General features: G+C 39.1%; 1 protein-coding gene across 1 annotated transcript in view; it reads right to left on the bottom strand.

Annotated features, from left to right (window-relative positions):
- The window catches only part of LOC126161364 (dynein axonemal heavy chain 7), a 1,035,864-nt gene that overhangs the window by 335,236 nt on the left and 676,571 nt on the right, over positions 1-24,057 (bottom strand). Inside the window, exons 42-44 of the mRNA XM_049917134.1 lie at positions 13,294-13,516; positions 7,695-8,036; positions 5,166-5,394 (exon numbers count right to left, since the gene is read on the bottom strand). Of these exons, the coding sequence (XP_049773091.1) occupies positions 5,166-5,394; positions 7,695-8,036; positions 13,294-13,516 (794 nt within the window). The remainder of the gene's footprint in view (positions 1-5,165; positions 5,395-7,694; positions 8,037-13,293; positions 13,517-24,057) is intronic.

Raw genomic sequence — 24,057 nt, 5'->3', positions numbered from 1 at the left:
TTTGCAGATGACACAGTTACCTATAATGAAATACTAACTGAAAGATGCTGTATAAATATTCAGATCTTCACAAGATTTCAAAGTGGTGCAGAGATCGGCTATGAGTTTTAAATGTTTAGAAATGTAAAATTTTGCACTTCACAAAATGAAAAAAATGTAATGTCCTATGATTATAGTATAAATGAGTCATTGCTGGAATCAGCCAACTCATACAAATAGCTGGGTGTAACACTTTATAGGGACATGAAATGGAATGATCACATAGGTTCCATAGTGGGTAAAGCAGCTGGTAGACTTTGGTTTATTGGTAGAATACTGGATAAGTTCAGTCTTTCTAAAAAGAAGATTGCTTACAAATCACTCGTGCAACTGGTTCTAGAATATTGCTCAAGTATGTGGGAGCTGTACCAGATAGGACTAACAGGGGATACTGAAAATATACAGAGAAGGCCAGCACGAATGGTCACAGGACTGTTTAAGCCATAGGAGAGTGTCACAGAGAGACTGAAGGAACTGAACTGGAAGAATCTTGAAGACAGATGTAAACTATCCTGAGAAAGTCTATTAACAAAGTTTCAAGAGCCGGCTTTAAATGATTACTCTAGGAATATACTGCAACCCCCTACATATGGCTCATATAGGGATTGTGAGGATATGATTAGAATAATTACTGCATGCACAGAGGCACTCAAACCATCATTCTTCCCATGCTCCATACACGAACGGAATGAAAGAAACAATAGGATTTACCCTCTGCCATGCACCTCACAGTGGTTCGTAGGGTATAGATGTAGATGCAGATTATCGAGGTAATGATGAAAAGATTGAAAGAATTGGTATTCATTTTTGCTGAAGAAATATTGGCAATAATGTTACCAAAGAGGGGTCCCACAGCCAGCCCTGATGTCTATTTATAGATGACATTATCAAATTTAAAGTATTTGTGGTTTAGAGACATCTTTAGGAGAGGGAGAAATTCATCAATTGCTAGGGACTTCAAGCTAGTGTGTTGCTTTAAATTGGCTTAAATAATCAGGACAACTTCTTTTGATGGAATGTTTGTCTACATGTTGGTGACATCCAAGCTAGTTATATTAGTGTCATGGATGATGGTAGCCTTACTGTAAAATTAATAATGTCACCTACAATCAGGCAGAATGGCTGGCCATGGGATCTCCCTTAGATATCATTATTGCCAATATTTTTGTCAGCAACAATGAATACAAATTCCTTCAATTTTTAGCCCATTACCCCCATAATGTTGTTGCTACATTATTACTTCTCTAGAGTGGTACTACAGAATGAGAACAGCAGTTCTCTCAAGATGTGTTGCATCTAAATATTTAGTTTATGTTACAGCATCACAGTAATTTCATATTAGCATATTTAGATTTAAAAACCATTTTGCAAAACAATACAAAGGTGAATAAAAATAAATAGGATATCATTAAAAAAGGTACTGAAAAAGTAAAGGGAGTTAAATTTTATTTTTCCACATAGTTTCCTGCTTTAAACATACACTTTTCCCAGTGTGAAGAAAAGTTTTGACCACAGCATCATAGAATGAAGCTGGCTACTTCAGGAGCCAACTGTGCACAAATTCCTCCATGCCCTTATCATCTTCAAATGATGGCCCTCCTAGAGCTTCTTTATGTGGTCCAAACAAATGGAAATGTGAGGATGATAGGTCCAAGGGTGATCACATGGAGTCCAATGCATTTCCTGTAGTTTGGAGGCCATGAGAGCTGCAGTGCAGGGCCTGACATTGCCATGGAGGATGATGACTTGTTGAACTGGTCTCATCTTTTGTGACATTATCAATTCCTCACCTTCTTCAACAGCTCACAGCAGTACACAGCAGTCATTGTGCCTTGCTCATACAAAAAAATCAATGAGCAGAATGCAACACTTGTCAAAATAAATGGCTGAAAGAAATTTTCCAGCTGACAGTTGAGTCTTGTCTTTCACTGGGGATCCTTCTCCTTTCCTCTGCCATTCCTTACTGGCTTGACTGGATTTAGGAGCATAGTGGTGGACCTTCAACGCAAAAAAAGGACCATCATCTTTTGCAAACCTTTCTGTGACACTCTGACAGATCTCAAAATGTCAAAACTTCTGTTTTTCAGTCGATAGGTAAGGGACCTATCTGGAACACACTTTACACAACTGTAGGTCATTTGTCATGATCACCTAACAGCTCTCATAACTTACTCCAAACTATTCTGCAATTTCTCATGCTCTTGCCTGCAGCTGCTTTCAAGAACATCTCAAACTGCATGAATGTTTTTGTCTGTAATGCTGATCTGAGGACACTGATCAGGTTCCTCACTATCCACATGTTCTCATCCTTGCTTGAACTCTTTTCACCATGCAAACACAAACATCATTGACACTCTTTGATCATGGAACTGAGCAGTAAATCTCTGGAAAATTTCCATCGGTTAAACACCTCCATAAGCAAGAAATGTTATAATTATGTGTTGCACAGTGGAGGGGTTCACCTGTTGTTACAACATCATGAGTGTTAGTGACGAAGCTGTTGGAAGTATGTAATGGCCAACTCTCCACATTCCTGTCCCATCTAACATTACTAAAAGCACAGGTCTAGCCCTACCAACTGTTGATGCTCAGGAGCAAAAGCACTATTTATATCTGATTCACCCTCATAAGATTATCTACCACATTTTTAGAAAAGAAACTACCTCTGACAGTATAATTCACAGCCCATCGAATCACTCATAGAAATATTAGATGGCTGCACAACATGCAATGGTGCACCATGCTACCCAAGTTCCCCTTAGTGAGCAGGAATATGAAAATAACCTTCAAATTCTCTAGTACATGGTGAGTTCTAATGGCTACGCAATTCAGGCTGTGCATACCCTGAACCAGCAAATGCAGCATAAAGTAGTTCATGGGATTACCTTGACACCCATCAAGGAGGGCATTTGTTAATTAATACAAATACCCTATCAGGTACTATTTCAGATAAGGTTGGCTCAGCACTCAAATAGCTGGATGTCACAACAGCATTTTTATACAAAATAAATTAGTCTTCACTACTGGCACCATGAAGCTAGGACCTACAACCAACATGTGGGCTCTAGCATTTATCTAATTAAGTGTAATGATAGCCAATGCCTCTATATTAGTCAGACAGAAACTGCAGGACCTTAACAATTCTAAGTCCACTTTATCTAGTTATTGGAAAGGTAATGGGCATTCTATTGGTGACATAATTACCAATTTGAGTATCCTTTACCATCATGATACAGGCCACATCCTTAGTTTATTACAAGAAATAGAAACTATGTACAGTTTAAACAACCCTTCAGTTTACTCCCAGTGAGCAAACCAGGCTGAAGCATGTATATCGTCTATACAATCATTCCTTTCTGAAATAGCGCTCAAATCTCACTAATATGCACCTGAGACTTTCCTCTCAAAGGAATTGTATTTTTTTATCCCTTTAATTTTAGTTGCCTAATTGATAGTATTTTTCCTTTGTGGATAGTTGATGTCATTAAGTTTATTTTATTTTTATCCAACCTGCCATTATAGGTTCGTTTGTGGCATACTTATATTTTAAAATGTAACCTTTTACGTTTTTAACTGATGGTTGAGCATACCCACTACTTATGCTCAAGTATATTATTTTCACCTTATTTTTTATATTGTGACAAAGTATATTTAACCATCTCCTATTCACCATGCCGTGGACCTCTCTGACGAGGCTTCTCCCATGACAAGAAGCTGCCGTAAGGCAGAACACAAAGTAAGTATTCATTAACATATTATGTATTCGGGATAGTAAGTCACCTCTTAAGCTAATCATCCCTTGATAGCTTCACTTTTCCTTGTAGTATGACAGTTGCTAAGTTTTCTGTCATCATGCCATTCTGTATCTTGGCTTCATGTGTGGCTGGCAATCTTACACTTTTTCTGATGTTCTCTTACTGTTAGTATTTCTCTCCCTTTTTTCTTACTTTGAGTGCTCACTTTTCTTAGCTTACTTTATGGCTGACTGGTGTGACACCTGTGTTTTCATTCTGACTAACCCAACTGTATCAACCTCATATTTATAAGTGATCAGTAATCCCTGTTATTTCCATAACAAACATGTGTTAAGTGTTTTGCAACCTATTATTATAGTTTCTTCATTCTTCCTTTTGCAGCCTTGTACACCTGAAGAAGGGCTGGTAATTGTGTGAAACCATTTGTGATTTTGAACCAATAAATCCATTTACAACTGAGGCAGTTAATTACCTCAACTCTACTATAGTATTTGAATTTAATATAAGTAAAATTTGCTTAGTTGTTATGTTGCTTTTGTTATTTTCTATCTGATTAAGAAATATGTAAATTCTATTCACTTTTAAAAATACTAATAAGTCTTAATCATAAGGTTTTACTAAAAATTAATAATCACACATCCAAATGGTAAATGGTTTCAATTTATCAAAAATCATCTTCACATCATTTCTCATTAGATGGTGAACAGAGAAGAAAGCTGGGGCATTGTTAAGTGTCAGAGGACACCACTGGTAACTGCTAACTGCAAACTGATCAGTGTTTTAATTATTTATAGACTGCTGATATTTTCCAGTAATGTTTTCAAAAGTTTTTTTTCATTTTTTAAAATCATCAGTTCATTAGATCAGAATTTGTTTAGCAGTATTTTACATAATTAAATAATAAAGGAACTTTATATGATGCAGCAGTTTGTGTTAAATGGAAAATTGTTCTGAAATCCTATTGCTGCACATTCATTGACTGAAAATTTCCCTGATAGGGCCTGTATTGCAGGTTCAAGCTAGGGACCTCCAGATTCTAAATACATCATTGTGGTACACCTCATTTCCACAGACATCATATCATTGTGAACACTACCTGGGTTTCTTAATATGGCACTCTGCATCCTCCTAGACAATATAAAAAACTGTTACCAGCAATATCAATGGCATCACACTACTAGTGCTTCTCTAGAAAAATACTGTGAACAGCACAGTCAAATGATTCACCAGTTTCACAAAAACCTATGAATACTCTAGCAAACAGCTTATCATTGATTATATCTTTATATTAAATTACATAAACCAATTTAAGAAGAATAAGACTTCAAACCTGAAACAGAAATCTAATTTATTTAATTGTAGTTTACTTACTTTATAATAATTCCATTATCAACAGAAAATGTGTCAGTGGGAAGCCCACATATGTTCCATGCTCGTATTTCAACTGGTTCACCAAGCACAGCAGTTAGAGCAAAATCATGTGAGCATGTAATACCTAGTTTCTCCACTTTGTTCACCCAACTAGTAATCTGTTGTGCTCGGAACTGCATGGTGAATGGCCCAAGATAGGCTACAACACCAGATGCAATAAGGACATCACCTAATCAAGAGAAGGAATTGAAAATAATAATGTCTTAAATTTCAGTCTTTTTTTTTTGTGCGGTGTTAACCAGAAACATTTACTGTCAACACTGCATTATGTTAGTAAAAGATTGTGTTAAATACTAATCTTAACAACTCGTCTAAAATAGCATTTCAAAAGGTCAAAAAAGTTTATCATATTACACCAGAGATAGTACTCAAAAATATGAGATTTACTGAATCAGAAAAAGTGTAACTGAATATAAATGTCTCACAACTTAATCATTTTCAAAATAATTACATGACACATAAAACAGCACAGTCTGTAGTTTCTTTAGAATCAATCAACATAGACTGCTGTGAAGCCTGTATATAAGATGTTACACAAAATAAATGAGACTGCTCACATTACTAAGACATTATCTATCATAGCATATTAGTGCATAGCATTTTTTCAGCCTTGAATTACATCCGTGTGCAAAAGCAAGTTTCATTCAACTCAGTCATTTCTGCAGCAATGTATGATTAGTGTCCTAAAGACATGTTCTTGTGCTTAACCAGGTAATATCACAAACAAGGTCTGATAAAAAATAATCAAGATCAATGTTGGAAGTTGGTATATTCATCAAATATGATCAACTAGTGCCTGAATTGAGAACAACATGGATCTACATTTTTTTCTTTCTAGTAGCCAAAACGTTTCTGCCGTACATCTTCTGAGGCTGCACAATAGATACAACATTACTACTTTTAGCAGAGTATGACAACATGGATAAAACAGCACTGTGATGACTGAATTTTTTGTAAAATGTACAGTACTCAGTCAAAAAAAGAGTCACACTCCCCTATATGATATGAGATACTTTCTTAGTCATGTTGTGCAGTTTAAGTAGGTGAGAGGAATACTGTTTTGGGAGGGGTGAAAAACATTTTGACAAGAATACTCTTGTTTCTCCATTTCTGCTATTTTAAAGGCCCTATGACTTGTATGCACGGTAATTATATAAGACAGGTATCAGCTTCAGTTTTGGACAAGACACAAAAATAAATTCAATTAAAACTTTGGTAAAGCACATAACTAACATTTTCCTGCAGAAATTCATTGTAACTCTAAAGCTTTAAATTTAAATTATCAGATTTGGAAATGTATTGAAATATTTTTACTACATGATAAGTGTATCACAGCTGTGTTGTTTCAGTAGGAGAAGTTGGAAGGTGATAACTGTTTTTAATGAATTATGACATTAATTTCAAGGCTTCTACATTTTAAGTCTGTTCCAAGATATAACAGTTCAATTCAGTCTTGATATCTCAATCTGATGTGAATTTTCTCCTAACACCCAAATCTGGGTGTCTGAATGGAGTCAAAGAGTGGAGGTTGATAATTTAGCTTATGAAATTAAAGCATGTGAGCCAATGCCTTTTCCAGGCGAACAGAGTCTTTTTTCTTTACAAACAAGGTCATTCTTTCATTAATTTCTTCTGAAGTTTATCTGGTAAATAAGAAAAATATGAATGATTGAATAACTTGGAAGAATACTGAGTTGGTACACAAAATCTTACAAAGTACATTGAATACAGAAATGTCATTAGTAACTGTTGTGAATTGGCAGGAGCCAATTCACGGAGTTTGGAGGAAGCCGAAAGGCACACGTTTAAGCTCACGCAGGCTGGCGTGAGGTAATCTCAATATAAACTGGTAATGGCGCCTTGCTGGGTCGTAGCAAATGACGTAGCTGAAGGCTATGCTAACTATCGTCTCGGCAAATGAGAGTGTATTTGTCAGTGCAGAATCGCTAGGAAAGCCAGCTGTACAACTGGGGCGAGTGCAAGGACGTCTCTCTAGACCTGCGTGTGGCGGCGCTCGGTCTGCAATCACTGACAGTGGCGACATGCAGGTCCGATGTATACTACCGGACCGCGGCCGATTTAAAGGCTACCACCTAGCAAGTGTGGTGTCTGGCGGTACACCACAGTAACAGTCACTACAACACAGCTGAATAACAAAGAAATAATATGACACTGATGTGCTCTATGAACTATGAAAGAGAATTAACCCACTATATTTAGATAAAAATTATAACAACAGTGTACAGTATACTTGAAACTATAACAGTTTTGAAGATGAATGTCTGGGATGCATTCTAAACATATACAGTTTATACATCATGTGAAATGATGATTATGATATTGTTATTTCATGGTACATATGAATGAGATTTTCATATTTTTTGTTGCACCCATATACAGCACCAAATATCAAAACACATAATATTATTTATTGCAGTTATCAAAAAGAAAGTCCAAAATGTGTAGTACCTGTTAAAGTGTAGTACTTCTCCCCCAACATTTGAGCTGTATTGGACCATCGATTCCTCTCACCACCTAATCCGCCAATCAGTTCCTCTGCTCGCTGCAACTTCTTCGCACACAAATCAGCGTCATTTTGCAGTATAGTATACCTATTTTTGTTATCCTCCAAAACTTTTTCGAGATGAGCAAGTTTTGCTTGGACTTCACGCAATTGTGTACGTTTCACTTCCAAAGCGGCCATTGCACAAGCAAATTCTGCTTCTGCCTCTGCCAGCAGAAGTTTCTTTGGGTTAACTACTTTTGCTACTTTATCATACTTTGATATTGCTATCACCCACTTGCAAAGTCCTGTAAGTAATGATTAATAAAAATTAGTTTCTATACAAAACAGCATTTCACAGACAGCAGCAATAGCACTGACAGCACAAGGACTGATACAGTTACATTACGGTTTTCTTTAAATAGTCAAAAAAATTAAATTATGCCAAATCAACATACAGATAAAATTTGAAACTAAAGGAAAAGTCTCATTACAACAGCTGAAATTCCTCAGTGAGAGAAGACAAATTTAACACACACAAAGCACATCATTGAGACATAATCTTAGAGACATACTCTAAGGTCACAAAGAAAGAGACAAAACTGATGAAAAATGAAAGCTTAACATAAAAATGGAGAGCTAAAAACATAATCTATGAGCCAAGAAAAAAAGTAGAAAGTACTAACATGAAGTGCAATCAGCCAGAGAATTTAAGATAGAAACTAAATGTCACAGATAAACAATATGATGTGAATGAAAACAGCAATGATAAAGAAACATAAAAACAGTGGAAGAAAGCACAAAATTGCAGAGGGTATGAAGCCTTTCATGTTGTTAAAACTGCAAGAAAAATTCTGATGATTCTATATCATCACATATAGAGATATTTGCTATAATTTATCCACCTGAGAGTCAATTTATCAAACTGCTTAACTGCAGTTGCAGCTACCTCTGGTTTTCCTGATTAGAATTTAAAGTAATTACTGTCAGCTAACAATACTTTGAATAAAGTCTGATTGTTGTTATTGGGCGTGAGTGCTGAGTATCAGCTAGCAGTTTGCAGTCAATAGGCAGAGCTATGTCATAAGAACTGTGTGGTCAGTTTGAGAATATGAGTGGACCAGCATTGTTTGGTTGAAGTTGCTAATCTGTTTGGTATACAATTATTTGTGCTCCATTATTTCATTTAAGAGTGAAAAGACTGATGTCATGTAATGGCAAACAGGATATTAATTAATTGAGAATATTTCAAAGTATTTACTATGAGTAATTCTTCCAACAGCGAATCGAGCTGTTAGTGTACTGCTAACAATAAATGTTCTGCATAGTACCCATCATTATCCACTTCCCAATATTATCAATTGTTGAATTACATCTGTGTTTGAATTGCTGAAATTGAGAGAGTTAGCAGTATCATCATAAAGTAGCAAGCACCTAACAGTCGTGCAACACATGTAACCATGACAGGATGTTGTATCCTGCAAAAATCTTTGGATCCAGAGCTGAACTGCAAGTGGCACTGTGTGGTGAGTTAATTTGCATTTTCAATGTCATCTTAACTTCTAAGGAACAAGGAAAATGAAAAGCAGAAAAGACATTAAATAAATACTTTGATTATATACATTTAAATAACAATGGCTAGCCAAACAGAGAATAGTGATGTAATTAATGGAGAGGACAGTATTAATCAGGACAATGGATCTTGTTAAAAAATTATAACCAGTCAGCAGAATCCAAAATTAAGGAAGGGAAGGATGTGTTAATGTGACTGTTATACAATTTCAACTCCAAACTTGATGCCTATGATAAAAAACTTGACAATAATAATAAAAAACTGAATGAGGATTTAAACAGAAACCTTGATGATGATAAGTGCGATTTGGTTATAAAACTTAATGAAATTAAACAAGAACTCAGCTTGGATTAAAACAAAAATCTCAATGAACATAGTCAAAAATTCAACAAAATGTTGGGTCAAAGGGTACTAGGTATTTGTAATGACTTGCAAGAATTGTTCACAGATTTGAAGTACATAACTATGGGATAAGAGAAAACTGAAATTTCAGATGATGTTCAGAACAGTAAAAAAATATTATTAAGAGAAAGAATCAGGGCTGACTGAAGTTCAGTGTCCATTAATCTCACAGCAGTGGGAAATTAATCAGTCAACTGAACAGAGTGCAGCAGTTCATAATGCTGCTGTTGACATGCAACGCTCATGAGATGAAAGCAATGTAGAAGCCAAGTTGATTTTTGATGTGCGATAACACTCCCTTGAATTTTAAATTAACACTAATGAGCAGGATTAATTAGTCAATGACAAACATAATCACAATGCAGACCATGATCAAAATTTAACATGAGAGGATCTTGATTTGTTGGTGCAGGGAACTTACTGTGAGGGCTGTTACTTAAAGTGATGAATGACAATTTTGCTATATTGTATTGTATTGTATTGTATTTATTGGTCCAGTAAATCTTACATGTACAGTACAGCACATCAGATATTGGCCAGGTCAAAGTATATCTTACAATTAAAACACTTTAGAAACTAGAAAATTATGTTCACAAAATTTTACAGCACTTCATATACTGGGCAAGTCAATGTGTAAGTTATAATTAAACCACATTAGAAACTTGAAGTTTACAACTGAATACATGTATAAGCCAATATTAATGATTACAGTATTTGCATTATCCTCACTTAAGCTCTAAGGATTTTTGAGGAACTCTTCTACACTATGAATTGACATGTACACTAGAGAATTACATTCACAAAATTTTACTTCATATACTGGGCAAGTTGGTATACAACTTATACTTAAACCCCATTAGAAACTTGAGAATTACATCTGAATGTATTTATAGACCAGTATTAATGGTTACAGTATTTGCATAATCATCACTTAGACTCTCGAGGATTTTGGAGGAACTCTTCCACACTATAAAAGCAATGTGTCAACAGATATTCTTTTAATGCTGCTTTAAAATTTTTTACATCAGTCTTTACTTTAATTTCTCTTGGCAATTTGTTGTAGATAATTTTTCCATGATGTAATGTTCCTTTTTGGCACAAACTGGTTTTTGTATGGACTGCATGAAAGTCAGTTTTCTGTCTTGTATTATGATGATGAACATTTTCATTTTTGGGGAGGATACTAGGATTTGTTATTGTATATTTCTTTATAAACATTGCACTTTCAAATAGGAAAATACATGGAAGGGGAAGAATCCCCATCCTTTTAAATAATGGTCTACATGGTTTGCTCCTTTTTATTCCAGCCATGATTCTAACTATTCTTTTTTGCATCCTGAAGAGTTTTAGGCAGGATGGCGAGTTACCCCAGAAAGTGATCCCATATTTTAGGACAGAATGTATATTAGAATAGTAAACTGTCATTAGACAGTCCTTATGACAGCAATTTTCTAGCACTCTTATTAAATAACACATGGTACTTAGCTTCTTTAATATGTTGCCAATGTGAGTTCCCCATCTAAGATTATCCTGTAGCCAGACCCCCAGAAATTTTGTATTAGGCACACTTGCAATATCTGTGTCTGACATCTGAATTCTTACATCCTCTTCAGTGTTTCTCTTGACATTATGAAAATTTAATACTACTGTTTTACTTTTATTTATTATTAGTTTGTTTTGGTTGAACCAGTTTACAACATTTGTTAATGCCTCAGACAGTCTTGTCTGTAGTATCTCTGCAGTCTTCCCACTGACTAATATGCTTGTGTCATCTGCAAACTGGATAGTTCTATGTTACTGGGTGGTTGATGTTAGGTCATTTATATATATCAGAAATAGGATGGGGCCCAGTACCGAGCCCTGCGGTACTCCATATTTTACTGCTTTATAATCAGAATAGTGTCTTGTTGATTTATTTTCTTTGTGAAAATGTATTTCTACTACTTGCTTGCAGTCAGTAAGATATGATCTAAGCCAGTTGTTAGGCATACCTCTGATACCAATTCTTTCAAGCTTCTACAGCAATAGGGTGTGGTCTATGATGTCGAAAGCCTTAGACAGATCAAGGCATATGCCAGTTACTTTTTGTCCACTATCAATTTTTTCGAGTACTTCACCCAGAAATTCATATATTGCTGTTTCTGTTGATCGGCCTTTCCGGAAGTCATGTTGGGTTGTGGATAATATTTTGCACTTTTCTACAAAATCTAGCAACCTCTTATGAAAAATTTTTTCTAGTATTTTCTAAAATGTAGATAGCAAGGCAATAGGTCTATAATTGGCTATGTCTTCTTTCTTACCCTTTTTGAACAGTGGTTTCAGTTTCACTGTCTTTAAGCAGGAAGGAAAGACTCCATTTGTTAATGAAGTGTTGAAAATGTGGGCTAATGGTATTGCAATGAGGTCACCCACATTTTTATCAATAGTGAGTTTAATTTTTTACATGAACAAAATCCAAATTAGACAGATAAGATCAGTTTCTGTGAACAACAAATCTATGTTGGTGAATGCATAGCACGAAAGTTCTGCATGAAAACTATTATGACATCAGCATAGTTACAAACAGCATTTCCAAGTGAATATTTATTCAAGGATCAGCAGAACAATGTACACAATTTATTAAGCTATGGCAAGTATGTAAAGATTGCAACCAGAACCTCACTGCAGACTGAAAGATGAATTTAAGTGGAACAGTATATTAAAAAACAGACTGTGGAGAAGAAAAAGCAGTCTTGCACACTCACTTTGTGAAGAAGAGAAGGAAAAACAGCTCAGAAGTGAAGAAGAAGAATTTCATGTCAATTTTTTGTGATGTCAATTAGTGATGATTTCCAAAACCTTGTCTTGCGTAGCAGTTTGCTGATATTTCCATAAGTTTGTGTGTTTAAAGCTACATTGTTGCACTATTTTAAACAACTTTTTATGTGTGACACTCATATTCATGTTGTCGACTTTTGTGTTAGAGTGATTCTACCACAGTTTCTTTCTGTTTTGCTGAGCTACCAGCAAGCGACACTATGCCATAGGTATTCCAAGGCCATCCAAGGAGGTGGCATCTGGGAGGCAACTAACAAACACATCACATCAGGTCAACAGTACTCTCTGCAGAGCAGTACACTGAGAAATTAAGTACACAGCAATGACCTATATGCCTGTGCTGGACAAACTGTCTGTGCACCATTTGTCACAAACAACTGAGATAACACATTTGGCTGTTGTGTGACTACTATCAAACAACTTGTGTTATTTTCACTGTGTGTGTGATTCCTCTATGCCTGAGGAGATAGTTCATTGTAGCTGCTGCCCTGACTTCCATCTTGCACCAAGATCATGGCTTGTGATGAGTCAGCAAACTTGGGACTACCCAGACCCCACTACAAGATAGCCAGTATACTTTGTACAATATTTTGAAACCTATATTGTGTACGGGGAAATGAACTGCATTTTGTTCAGCCTTAAATACTGATAATGTATGAATGTTTGTAGAAAGTTATGCAAATACTACTGTATGTTAAATCTTTCTTGAAAATATTTACAATTTTATTTAATATTTACAATTATATTTGTAAGTAAATAACAGAAAACACTACCTTCTGCAGCTGTTGATGCACTTCTTATTTTATCTGGATCAAAATTTTCATCAGTCAATATTCTAGCAGTAAGCTGTTTCATAACCTTCTCTGGAATATTATCTTTATCGAATGTTACTAAACCTTCCAAGAATTTTATGTCACCAAGTACACGTTTTGATGGGGGCCAGTAATCTTCTATCATCCTTCCACTTGGATCACGTATACGATCAGGTTTTACATCCTGCAAAAGAGAGATGTTGTGTTGCAGGAAAAATTCACTAGGGAAACTATAAAATTGTGAGACAGCATTGTTGGTCATTACTTACCCTCAGATGAAATATTTAATACTGCTGATAGACACATATAAAAGTACATTAAACTATCATAGCATCAAAACTTAGTAGTTCCTTCCATAGGAAGGGCAGAGAGGTACAATGGACAAAATTAAAAAAAGAAAGGTAGGCCACACACACTCCCAGATGAGAAAGACTCGCATGCTATGAGGATGAAGGGACAAAGATGGAAGGGTAAGTAGAGAGAAGATCAAACGTTGATGATAAGGACAGAGTGAGATGTTCTAAGAAGTGGTTGGTGTCTTTGATGTAGGGTGGGAGGCTCTGTGTGATGAATGATTTTTTTTTTCTTTTATGTTGTCCATTGTACAGTGATGAAAGCCGTTTTTCATGTTTCCAGAGTGTGAACAAATGAACAAAAATGACAATATAGGGAAATTCAATCCATATTCTATTGGATGAAGGTGAAGACCTTTTTGAACAATTTATGCAGATTATACTGATTACAAGAAAGAGTATCGAATACCAGTCTTTGGATTTCATAATGTATTCTACATAGGTAATTATTTCTATTAGAATTCCAAAGCCATAAACTATCTCATGAGCCATTTCAGCACAGAGTGGGAAGATATGCAGTCTCATTCTATGTAATCATGACCAGATTGTGAGTATCTGAGTGTGAAACACTGTATTGATAGCAAGTGTTTCTGTTTACTACATCTGCATTTTTTTTATTGTCACTAAGACTGTCATCTTGATGACTAAACTAGCCTATGAATATATGTTGAACACAATGTGCAATAGTTATGGTATTCGTTGTGTTTCTAATTACTGTACGGACTAGAATACTTCAGACTTCACTTTTCAGTTTTTCAAAGTTTGTCAAATATGCATGAATAAGCCTCAAACCAGATAGTTTGCACCCATATAATAGTGATCTCATTGTATAGCACAAGATAATCATTATATACATATATCTGATGCAGGGGGTGGACAAAAATATAGAAACATCATTACCATACCTACAATGGTGTAAGGAATATGTTGACATTCAAGTCCTGTTTCGTTTTCAAGGGTATTTTATATCAGTCTTCCTGCAAAATAGTGGTTTTATATCAGACTTCCTGCAAAATAGTGGTGAGTCCAGGTAACGATGATGGAAGCGGATAGCAATTAAGTGCCATTCTCTCTAAAGTACACCACAGGGACTCAATAATATTGAGACCAGGTGACTGTGGTGGTCAGGAGAGAAGTGACAATTTACCCCAATGCTCACAAAATCAGTCCTGCATGGTGTAGCTGTGTGAAAAGAGGCTCTATTGTCTTGGAACATGGCCATGACTATTTTAGGAGGAGTAATCTCATCCTATTGAGGTTCATTTAATGCGACTTAGAATATTGTGTGTGTATGTGAAATCTTATGGGACTTAACTGCTAAGGTCATCAGTCCCTAATCTTACACACTACTTAACATAAATTATCCTAAGGACAAACACACACCCATGCCCGAGGGAGGAGTTGAACCTCCGCTGAAACCAGCCGCACAGTCCATGACAACTTAGAATATTAATTGGAGGTTAACATAAGACAAAGTGTGCCAAAATGTTGGCTATAAACCCTATCATTACAGCAAAGATGGCACTCTTATATAGTGGAAGTAACTATTGAATTTGGAAATACTTATATTGAGTACTGAGTCACAGCAGTTATGTGTGTCATGCAGCTCATTTTGTCCTTGGTGCCTCTGATGTGTACCCCTGTAAACCACATGTCACAAATCATGCAGGTGAGTACAGGCACAGCAAAACTGCTGTCTGATGCATGAAGCACCGAAATGATCACCTCGAGTAACGTGTGCTGGCTTAAGCCATCACCAGCACACCGGTCAGCAAAGATGTGACACAAAGATCAATAGTAGGCACTGGATCAAGTATGCCTATCACAAGAGATGCCAGAGACACACCGACAAGCAACACACAGTCAATGCCCTCTTGATAGCAGATATTTAGGCTGCCGTCACTGATCAGAGGGCCTCACTGACACACTTCCTGTTTGGTGTCCATCAGTTCATTGCAGAATGAGCTCAGTTCTTGTCGCAGGTTGTGACAGTACATAATGACCAGATTAGTGACTATAGCAAGACCAGCAGTGAGACTAAATTTCGTAATAGCAAGAGCACCAATATTGTCTACAAGAGGAATCTTACTGGTGAGCTTTTACCACAGCATGTGGACTCTATTCCAGTTATGCAAATAAAGAACCGCATTAATCCACATATGCATTTGTGTTGCAGAAACCCATAACAACACCCTCTCCTTTACCTCCTTATGGTACAGGACTACAGTGGTTATGAGGATACTGCAGTGGTGAACGAGGATAATTCATTGGTGCTCGAAGATAATCAACTTGGCCAAAGATTTTGCTTGCTTCTTTCGTGTTTTAGCTTGCAGGGGTATTCGTTTTCAAGTGTTTCTATTTGCTAATTTGTTGTTTTGTTCTTGCATGTATTCCAGGAAGGGAGCCATGGGACTAATCAAATTTCCCTTTTCAGAGACCTTGCTAGCTTTTTGATATAACATATTTGTGTAAACCACGAATTCCCCACCCCCTCCACCCCCTGCACGCCTCAGCCACAGATGGCCAATGTAATGGATCTAACTCAAGCCTTTCAGTTTCAGAAATAACAAATCACTACCTCACTGACAATGGTACAACAACTGCTGGCTGCACAAGCTGCATCGGCCGTAGAACCACTATCAACCAACAAACCTGCCCAACAAGTGCCGCCAACCAAGATACCTATGTTCTGGCAATTTACCAAAACCAAACAAAAATGGATTCAATACCTGATTCAGTTCAAGCACATTGTCAAGTTCATCGTGTTCAAGGTACTGTAAAGTTACAATACTTCCTTTCGATTGTGGGCTCCCCAGTGGTCAGGTTAATACAAAATTATTACCAACCGCATCTCCTGATGAACTCAGCTATGGCCAAGTAATCAGTGTATTAACTAAATACTATGACCAGCAAGTCTAAGTAACTGAAGCTAGATATCAGTTCTTTCACTTGTCGAAAAGGCTGGAACAGACATACTGCCTGTAGTACACAGACTTCATAGGCATGGCTAGGAAGTGTAAATTTAAGTTTAGTTGCGTCAAGTTTTACAGTGATTTAATGATCCAGAATGCGATAACATTCAATGTCCCAGATAGTAGAATATGGGAACAGATCTTAAAGTACTCTGATCTATCACTTCTCCAGGTTTTGGATATCTTAGAGCAATATGATTCAGCCATTAAGTTTGACCAGACCCTGATTTGATGGGTTGAGTCATCCCTTGTTCGCGATTGCCCCAGCAGCCACAACAACAAGCACATACACAGCCTTGTCGACAGCTGCATATACATGTAAACAGACCTGCGAATTTAGTGAAGTCTTGCCCTAGATGTTTTGCTCGCTATAAAAGACAGGATTGCCCATCACATAACAAAACGTGTTACATGTTTGGAGAAAAAGCCATGGTCCAAGAATCTTGTATGCAATGGCACAAAAATGCCAATTTTGACCACTCCCAGAAAAAAACAGGCTTGTGCACATGCAGCGAATGCTGAGTTTTGAAAACCTACAACAGGTCTGACAAAAGTAAACTTTTTCCTTTTGCTCTAGTGCTGTTCAATGACACTCTAAAAGAAAATATTTGTATCATTACGAATTGCTGGCCATTGTAGGACCTTTCAGTTAGACCTAGGTTCCTTAGTAACTTTGCTTAACTGTGCCATGCACAAACAGCTAGGCCCACCATGCCTTTCTAAATCTAAATCTAAATAACCTTTCTAAATCTAACAAGCACCTCACTTCTTACAGGCAACAAGACACTCCAGTGCTCAAACAGTGTAGTTGGGTTGCCACTTACAAATCTCACACTAGGACAGTGAATTTTACTGTGTTGAAATCTCAGAGACAGTGAGAACATATTCAGTTTAGATGTCTTTGATTTGTTTGGACTTAGCATACAAGACAATGTACTTCCAGTGTCTGATTTTGCGCCAAAAGACAGTGTACCATCTTGCTTAAAGAACTTCCTGAACTATAATGGGAAAAGCTAATAACTTTTCAGCCCATGTTACATTGAAAGACAATGCACAGCCTAAATTCTTCTGGGTCCGCCCTGTTGCAAATGCATTAAGAGCCAAAGTAGCCAGTGAATTGAAAGAATTGCAAGATCACCATGCAATTGCTCCCATTCAACTTAGTCAATGGACAAGTCCTCTCCTTTTGTTGCCTAAGTCTTCCAGTTGCAGTTGCATCTGTGTTGACTTCAAGTCCACAGTCAACCCACAGACAGAAGTTGACACTTATCCGTTACCTCAACCTCAGGAACTCGTGGACAGGCTTGGTGCAGAATGTTACTTTTATAAAATATTTTTGCATGATGCCTACTAGTAAAATCCATTGGATGAAGCATCACAGAAAGTGTTTCTTGTAAATACACACTTGGGATTGTTCAAGTAGTTTGCCCTTTGGCAGTGCCTCTGCACCCACCATTTTTCAAAGTTGTTTGGAACAGCTGACAGCAGAAGTGCTATTTTGTTCAAACTGCTTTGACAATATTGTCAACTCAGTTTGTACACCAGAGGAACACATTGCTAATTTGCGTACTGATTTTCAAGTGTTGTCAGAAGCAGGAATGAAGTGTCATCTCGAAAAGTGTGACTTTTTTCAAACTGAGCTACAGTGCTTGGGTCGTGTGATAAACAGTCAGGGAAAGCACCCCCTCCAATCTCATTTGCTTGCGATCCGTAACCTGCCTGTTACTCGCAATGTGTGTGAACTGCAGTCAGTATTAGGCAAGATGACATACTGCATTTGTTTAATAACGAATGCTGTTCAGATCACGGCTCCATTGCATCACAAAAATGTGCCTTTCATGTGAACCAAAGAGTATCACAACGCATTTCAGAAACTCAAAAACGTTTTGCTTAGTGACAGATATTTGGTGCATTTTGACCTGTCAAACCAGTAGTTTTGTAAGCACTGTGTTTTTGCACAGAATTGGTGCACAAGACAGACATATTGCTTTTGGATTAAAATTATTAACTCAAATTCAGTGCAATTATTCTCAAATAGAAAAAGAAGCTCTCACTATTGTGTAGGGTGTAACTAAGTTCCATTACTATTTATATGGTCGCAAGTTCTTTTTAATGGCAGATCACAAGCCTTTGCAGTCCTTGTTTCATCCGTCAAAGCCAGTTCCTACAAGCACTGCTCAAAAATTGCAACATTGGGCTTTGCTGCTTTCACAGTATCAGTATGAAATTGTGTACAGACCTATAGCAAAGCATGGCAATGCAAATACCCTATCGCCTTCCAACTGGCCCAGACTCTGATTTTGATGCCTCTGCCACATCTTGTTGGCAAATTGATGCGCAGGACTCTGAATTGCTGGAATCATTTCCTCGAACTGTAAAAAAATTGCACAGGCCATGGAAGCAGACCCAGATCTCAAGATTTTGTTGTATTACATTCACACATCCTGGCCTCGTTCATTGAACAGTATCCAAGCTCAGTTGTGCATTGATGTTTTGCATGTTGACATAATCTTTCAGTTCAACATGATCTGATTCTAGCTCAAAAATGACAGTGGACAATCGTGTGTGCTTATTCCCAAAGTGTTGCCAATGGATGTGCTGCGATTTCTCCACCAATGATATTGGGGAATTGTTCACACAAAGCAGTTAGTGCAGCAGCATTGTACTTGGCAGGGTATGGACACCCACATTGAACAGATGGCGTCAATGTTGTACGTCTGCAGAAAACCAATCTGATCCACCACAGACATTTGCAGCTTGGCCTATGACTGGCAACGAGTACACACACACTTTGCAGGACCATTCTGGAACACTCATTGGCTCATAGTGGTAGACTCTTTTAGCAAGTTCCCATTTGTGGTGCCTGTGGCTTCTAACACATCACATAGCACCATTCAAGCATTGTCCTCCATATTTTTCATACAAAGTTTGCCAGAAGTACTTGTGTTGGACAATGGACCACAGTTCACTTCACGTGATTTTGAACAGTTTTGTGAACACAATGACATTTGTCATCTAACAAATGCTCCATTTCACCTGCACTCCAACGGAGAAGTAGAATGCTTTGTACACACTTTTAAACACCAGGTGGCCAAGCTTCAAACCACCCACCCATGGTACCAGGCGCTGCAGCTCTTCCTCACCTCCTATTGTTCCCACCCGTGAGACGGACCATCACCGGTGGCCACTACAATCAGACACTGCTACACTTGCCACACCCACCACAGCATCCGGTGCCGCCAATGATCCACAAGTATCACTTTGTGCCATGCAGTCTCATTATTTTCAGAGTTTATGGCAACCGTGGGTGCTGGGAAAGAGATGTGATCCAGGAAAGCATTGGCTCTTTTACACTCCTGGAAATTGAAATAAGAACACCGTGAATTCATTGTCCCAGGAAGGGGAAACTTTATTGACACATTCCTGGGGTCAGATACATCACATGATCACACTGACAGAACCACAGGCACATAGACACAGGCAACAGAGCATGCACAATGTCGGCACTAATTCAGTGTATATCCACCTTTCGCAGCAATGCAGGCTGCTATTCTCCCATGGAGACGATCATAGAGATGCTGGATGTAGTCCTGTGGAACGGCTTGCCATGCCATTTCCACCTGGTGCCTCAGTTGGACCAGCGTTCGTGCTGGACGTGCAGACCGCGTGAGACGACGCTTCATCCAGTCCCAAACATGCTCAATGGGGGACAGATCCGGAGATCTTGCTGGCCAGGGTAGTTGACTTACACCTTCTAGAGCACGTTGGGTGGCACAGGATACATGCGGACGTGCATTGTCCTGTTGGAACAGCAAGTTCCCTTGCCGGTCTAGGAATGGTAGAACGATGGGTTCGATGACGGTTTGGATGTACCGTGCACTATTCAGTGTCCCCTCGGCGATCACCAGTGGTGTACGGCCAGTGTAGGAGATCGCTCCCCACACCATGATGCCGGGTGTTGGCCCTGTGTGCCTCGGTCGTATGCAGTCCTAATTGTGGCGCTCACCTGCATGGCGCCAAACACGCATACGACCATCATTGGCACCAAGGCAGAAGCGACTCTCATCGCTGAAGACGACACGTCTCCATTCGTCCCTCCATTCACACCTGTCGCGACACCACTGGAGGCGGGCTGCACGATGTTGGGGCGTGAGCGGAAGATGGCCTAACGGTGTGCGGGACCGTAGCCCAGCTTCATGGAGACGGTTGCGAATGGTCCTCGCCGATACCCCAGGAGCAACAGAGTCCCTAATTTGCTGGGAAGTGGCGGTACGGTCCCCTACGGCACTGCGTAGGATCCTACGGTCTTGGTGTGCATCCGTGCGTCGCTGCGGTCCGGTCCCAGGTCGACGGGCACGTGCACCTTCCGCCGACCACTGGCGACAACATCGATGTACTGTGGAGACCTCACGCCCCACGTGTTGAGCAATTCGGCGGTACGTCCACCCGGCCTCCCGCATGCCCACTATACGCCCTCGCTCAAAGTCCGTCAACTGCACATACGGTTCACGTCCACGCTGTCGCGGCATGCTACCAGTGTTAAAGACTGCGATGGAGCTCCGTATGCCACGGCAAACTGGCTGACACTGACGGCGGCGGTGCACAAATGCTGCGCAGCTAGCGCCATTTGAAGGCCAACACCGCGGTTCCTGGTGTGTCCGCTGTGCCGTGCGTGTGATCATTGCTTGTACAGCCCTCTCGCAGTGTCCGGAGCAAGTATGGTGGGTCTGACACACCGGTGTCAATGTGTTCTTTTTTCCATTTCCAGGAGTGTATATACTTGATTGCAGATCCCGAATATTTGCAGCGCCAACACCAGAACCAAATTCATGCGTGTCTATTGCCCATGATTCTGCTGCTTTTCTTCCCCAAGATTCAAGGCCTCACAAGATTGTGCAGCCTTTGCAGCTGTCCACTGGTGTCACCAGGGCACCACAAGAGGAGAGGATGTACGTACACCCTTGCCCCCGCCATCCCCACTCGTTGAGCCAATGGACGTGGACCCATCATCACCGTCACCATCATTGCACCAGGACATGCCCTCAGGCCTGGACATGAGCCCCTGCAGAAGTTTTCCGGAGGATGTTCCTGTTGCCTCGCAAGCCAGATGGTGGGGTACAGGCAGGATATGCTGTCCTCCACAGTCACAGCTCCCAGAACATCTCTACATTCAGCATCCTGCCTCCCTCCCAGTTGTTATTTGCATCTTCCCTACACAACAACGGTGCAGCACTATGGGGAGGAGGAATATGCTAGTGTACGCTGTGCCAGCACACCGGTCAGCTAAGATGGATAGTAGGTGCTGGATCAAGCACACCTTTCATGAGAGAGGCCAGAGACACACCGACAAGCAACATGCTGTCATGCCCTCCTGACAGTATGTATTTAGGCTGCTGCCACTGACCAGAGGGCCTCACTGACTCACACTTCTGTCATTACATTGCAGAGCAGGCTCAGTTCACGTCACAGGTTGTGACAGTACATAGTGGCCAGATTAGTGACTATAGTTGGACCAGCAGTGACACTAAAGTTTGTAATAGCAAGAGTACCAATATCATCTGCAAGGGGACTATTATTAATGAGCTTTCACCATAATACATGGACTCTATTCCAGTTAAGTGGAAACTTACAGTTCTTGTAAATAAAGAACTGTATTAATCCACGTCTGCATTTGTGTTGTAGAAAGAGGATACTGGCCACTCATAACAACATCCTCTCACTTGCTTCCTTATGGTATAAGACTCTACATAATGAGTTGTAATGCTCCTATTGAACATATGGCATAAAGCATGACATGCGTTGATTGAACCCAACTTTGCTCAGCCTCAGTGAATTGAGAGCAGTTGTTGAACTTTTATGGATCAGAAGTTTCCTGAATGCTTTTTATGTCTCCAGGAGGGTTTGCAATGACACGTCACTGCCACTATAAGGACAACTATGTATGTAACTCAATTTCTACTGCCCAACAGTGCCTGAGAGAGAAGAAAACTGACTTATCAATAAAGACATAAATGTACAGTTGATGCAAGGAAAACGAACAACAATATGAGAAAATGTAGCCAGTCAGCTCTAATATAGTGAATGCAATCTTTTACTCACAAACTCAGTTGTACACCTGATTTTAGCATGTCACAATGTAGTTATTGTGCATGCCATTTGTATTCTTTGAAATTAATCCTACATATAATTAAATGTGATGAATTTGCAAGAAATGCTTACAGGACACTGATACTATATTAATCAAATTTTCAATGTATAAAATCTGTTACATGTTTAGGGCACATATTGGGCTCCAGAATAGTATTCTAGGTCGATATTAAACAATTGGTAAGTGCTTCCTGCACAGAAGCAGAGCCAGAGTGGAAGTCAAGGCAGGTAAGTGTGCAATATCTACATGTGAATGCTAATCCAGAAGAACAGCCAATATTGCATGTTGTACAGGTACACCAGCAAGTGGGCTGCCACACACCATCTGAATGCTAATACAGCAGAAATATCTCACTGAGAGGTCAGTATAATGTCATTCTGGTAACCACATGCAATTAAACAATAACAAGTCAGATGAAATAATAGCTTTACAGCACAATGACACTGCAAAAATAAACAGACTTAAAGTCTGAAAGGAAGGGTTGTGACACTGTGGTCCAGTGCAGAACACTCATGAGCTCAGAAAACTATGGCACATTTGGTCATCTCTGCAGAAGTATAATGTCATTTGCATAGCTCGAGATGTACAAATACCCGGACTTGTACAGCTAGATTCTCAGTGTTGCAGCTAACTGTTCTGAGGCAGAACATGTAGCACTCCCATCTGTCATCTGCTGAGATGACTACAATCTATGATGCCATTGCCAAGTAGATCTGACAGTTTCTATTGCTGCTGATGCTTCATCCTCACCTTCACTGATGGGATTATTTTGGTGCCTACCAACACCACCAGGCCACTGTGGTTCACACTCATGGTCCCTGGCAATTTGATCAACTGCTATTATTCTGGGTGAGTGCAGTAACTCCTGGTCTCTGACTCATAGTTATGACAGAGATTGAAAATACTGCTTCAGCTGTAGAGCTTTAGTTTTCCAATGCTTACACCATAACTGGTTTTGGGCTATTTCATGCCCATCATCAAGTGTGATAATATTGTGCTGTGACCTCAAGCACCGCAATGGGGAGCACATGATGCAGTGTACCACCAGTAAGTGCAGAGCACAGCTACGAGCAGACTCAAGCATTTTGGGCTGTTCTCTTTCAGAGGAGCCATGATGTAATTCTTCACAACTATGGCTAATTCATGCACAGCTGGTGGGTGCCATTCCCACGTGCTGCCACTGATGTAGAGCTGTAGGCCAGTGGGCAGTGATGTCTGTTCTTGATGTTGCTACTACTACATGAGTTACTGC

The sequence above is a fragment of the Schistocerca cancellata genome, chromosome 2 (assembly GCF_023864275.1).
Source record: "Schistocerca cancellata isolate TAMUIC-IGC-003103 chromosome 2, iqSchCanc2.1, whole genome shotgun sequence".
Taxonomy (NCBI): Eukaryota; Metazoa; Arthropoda; class Insecta; order Orthoptera; family Acrididae; genus Schistocerca; species Schistocerca cancellata.
Note: the sequence above shows the minus strand (reverse complement) of the source record. Positions and strands in the feature narration are given on the sequence as shown.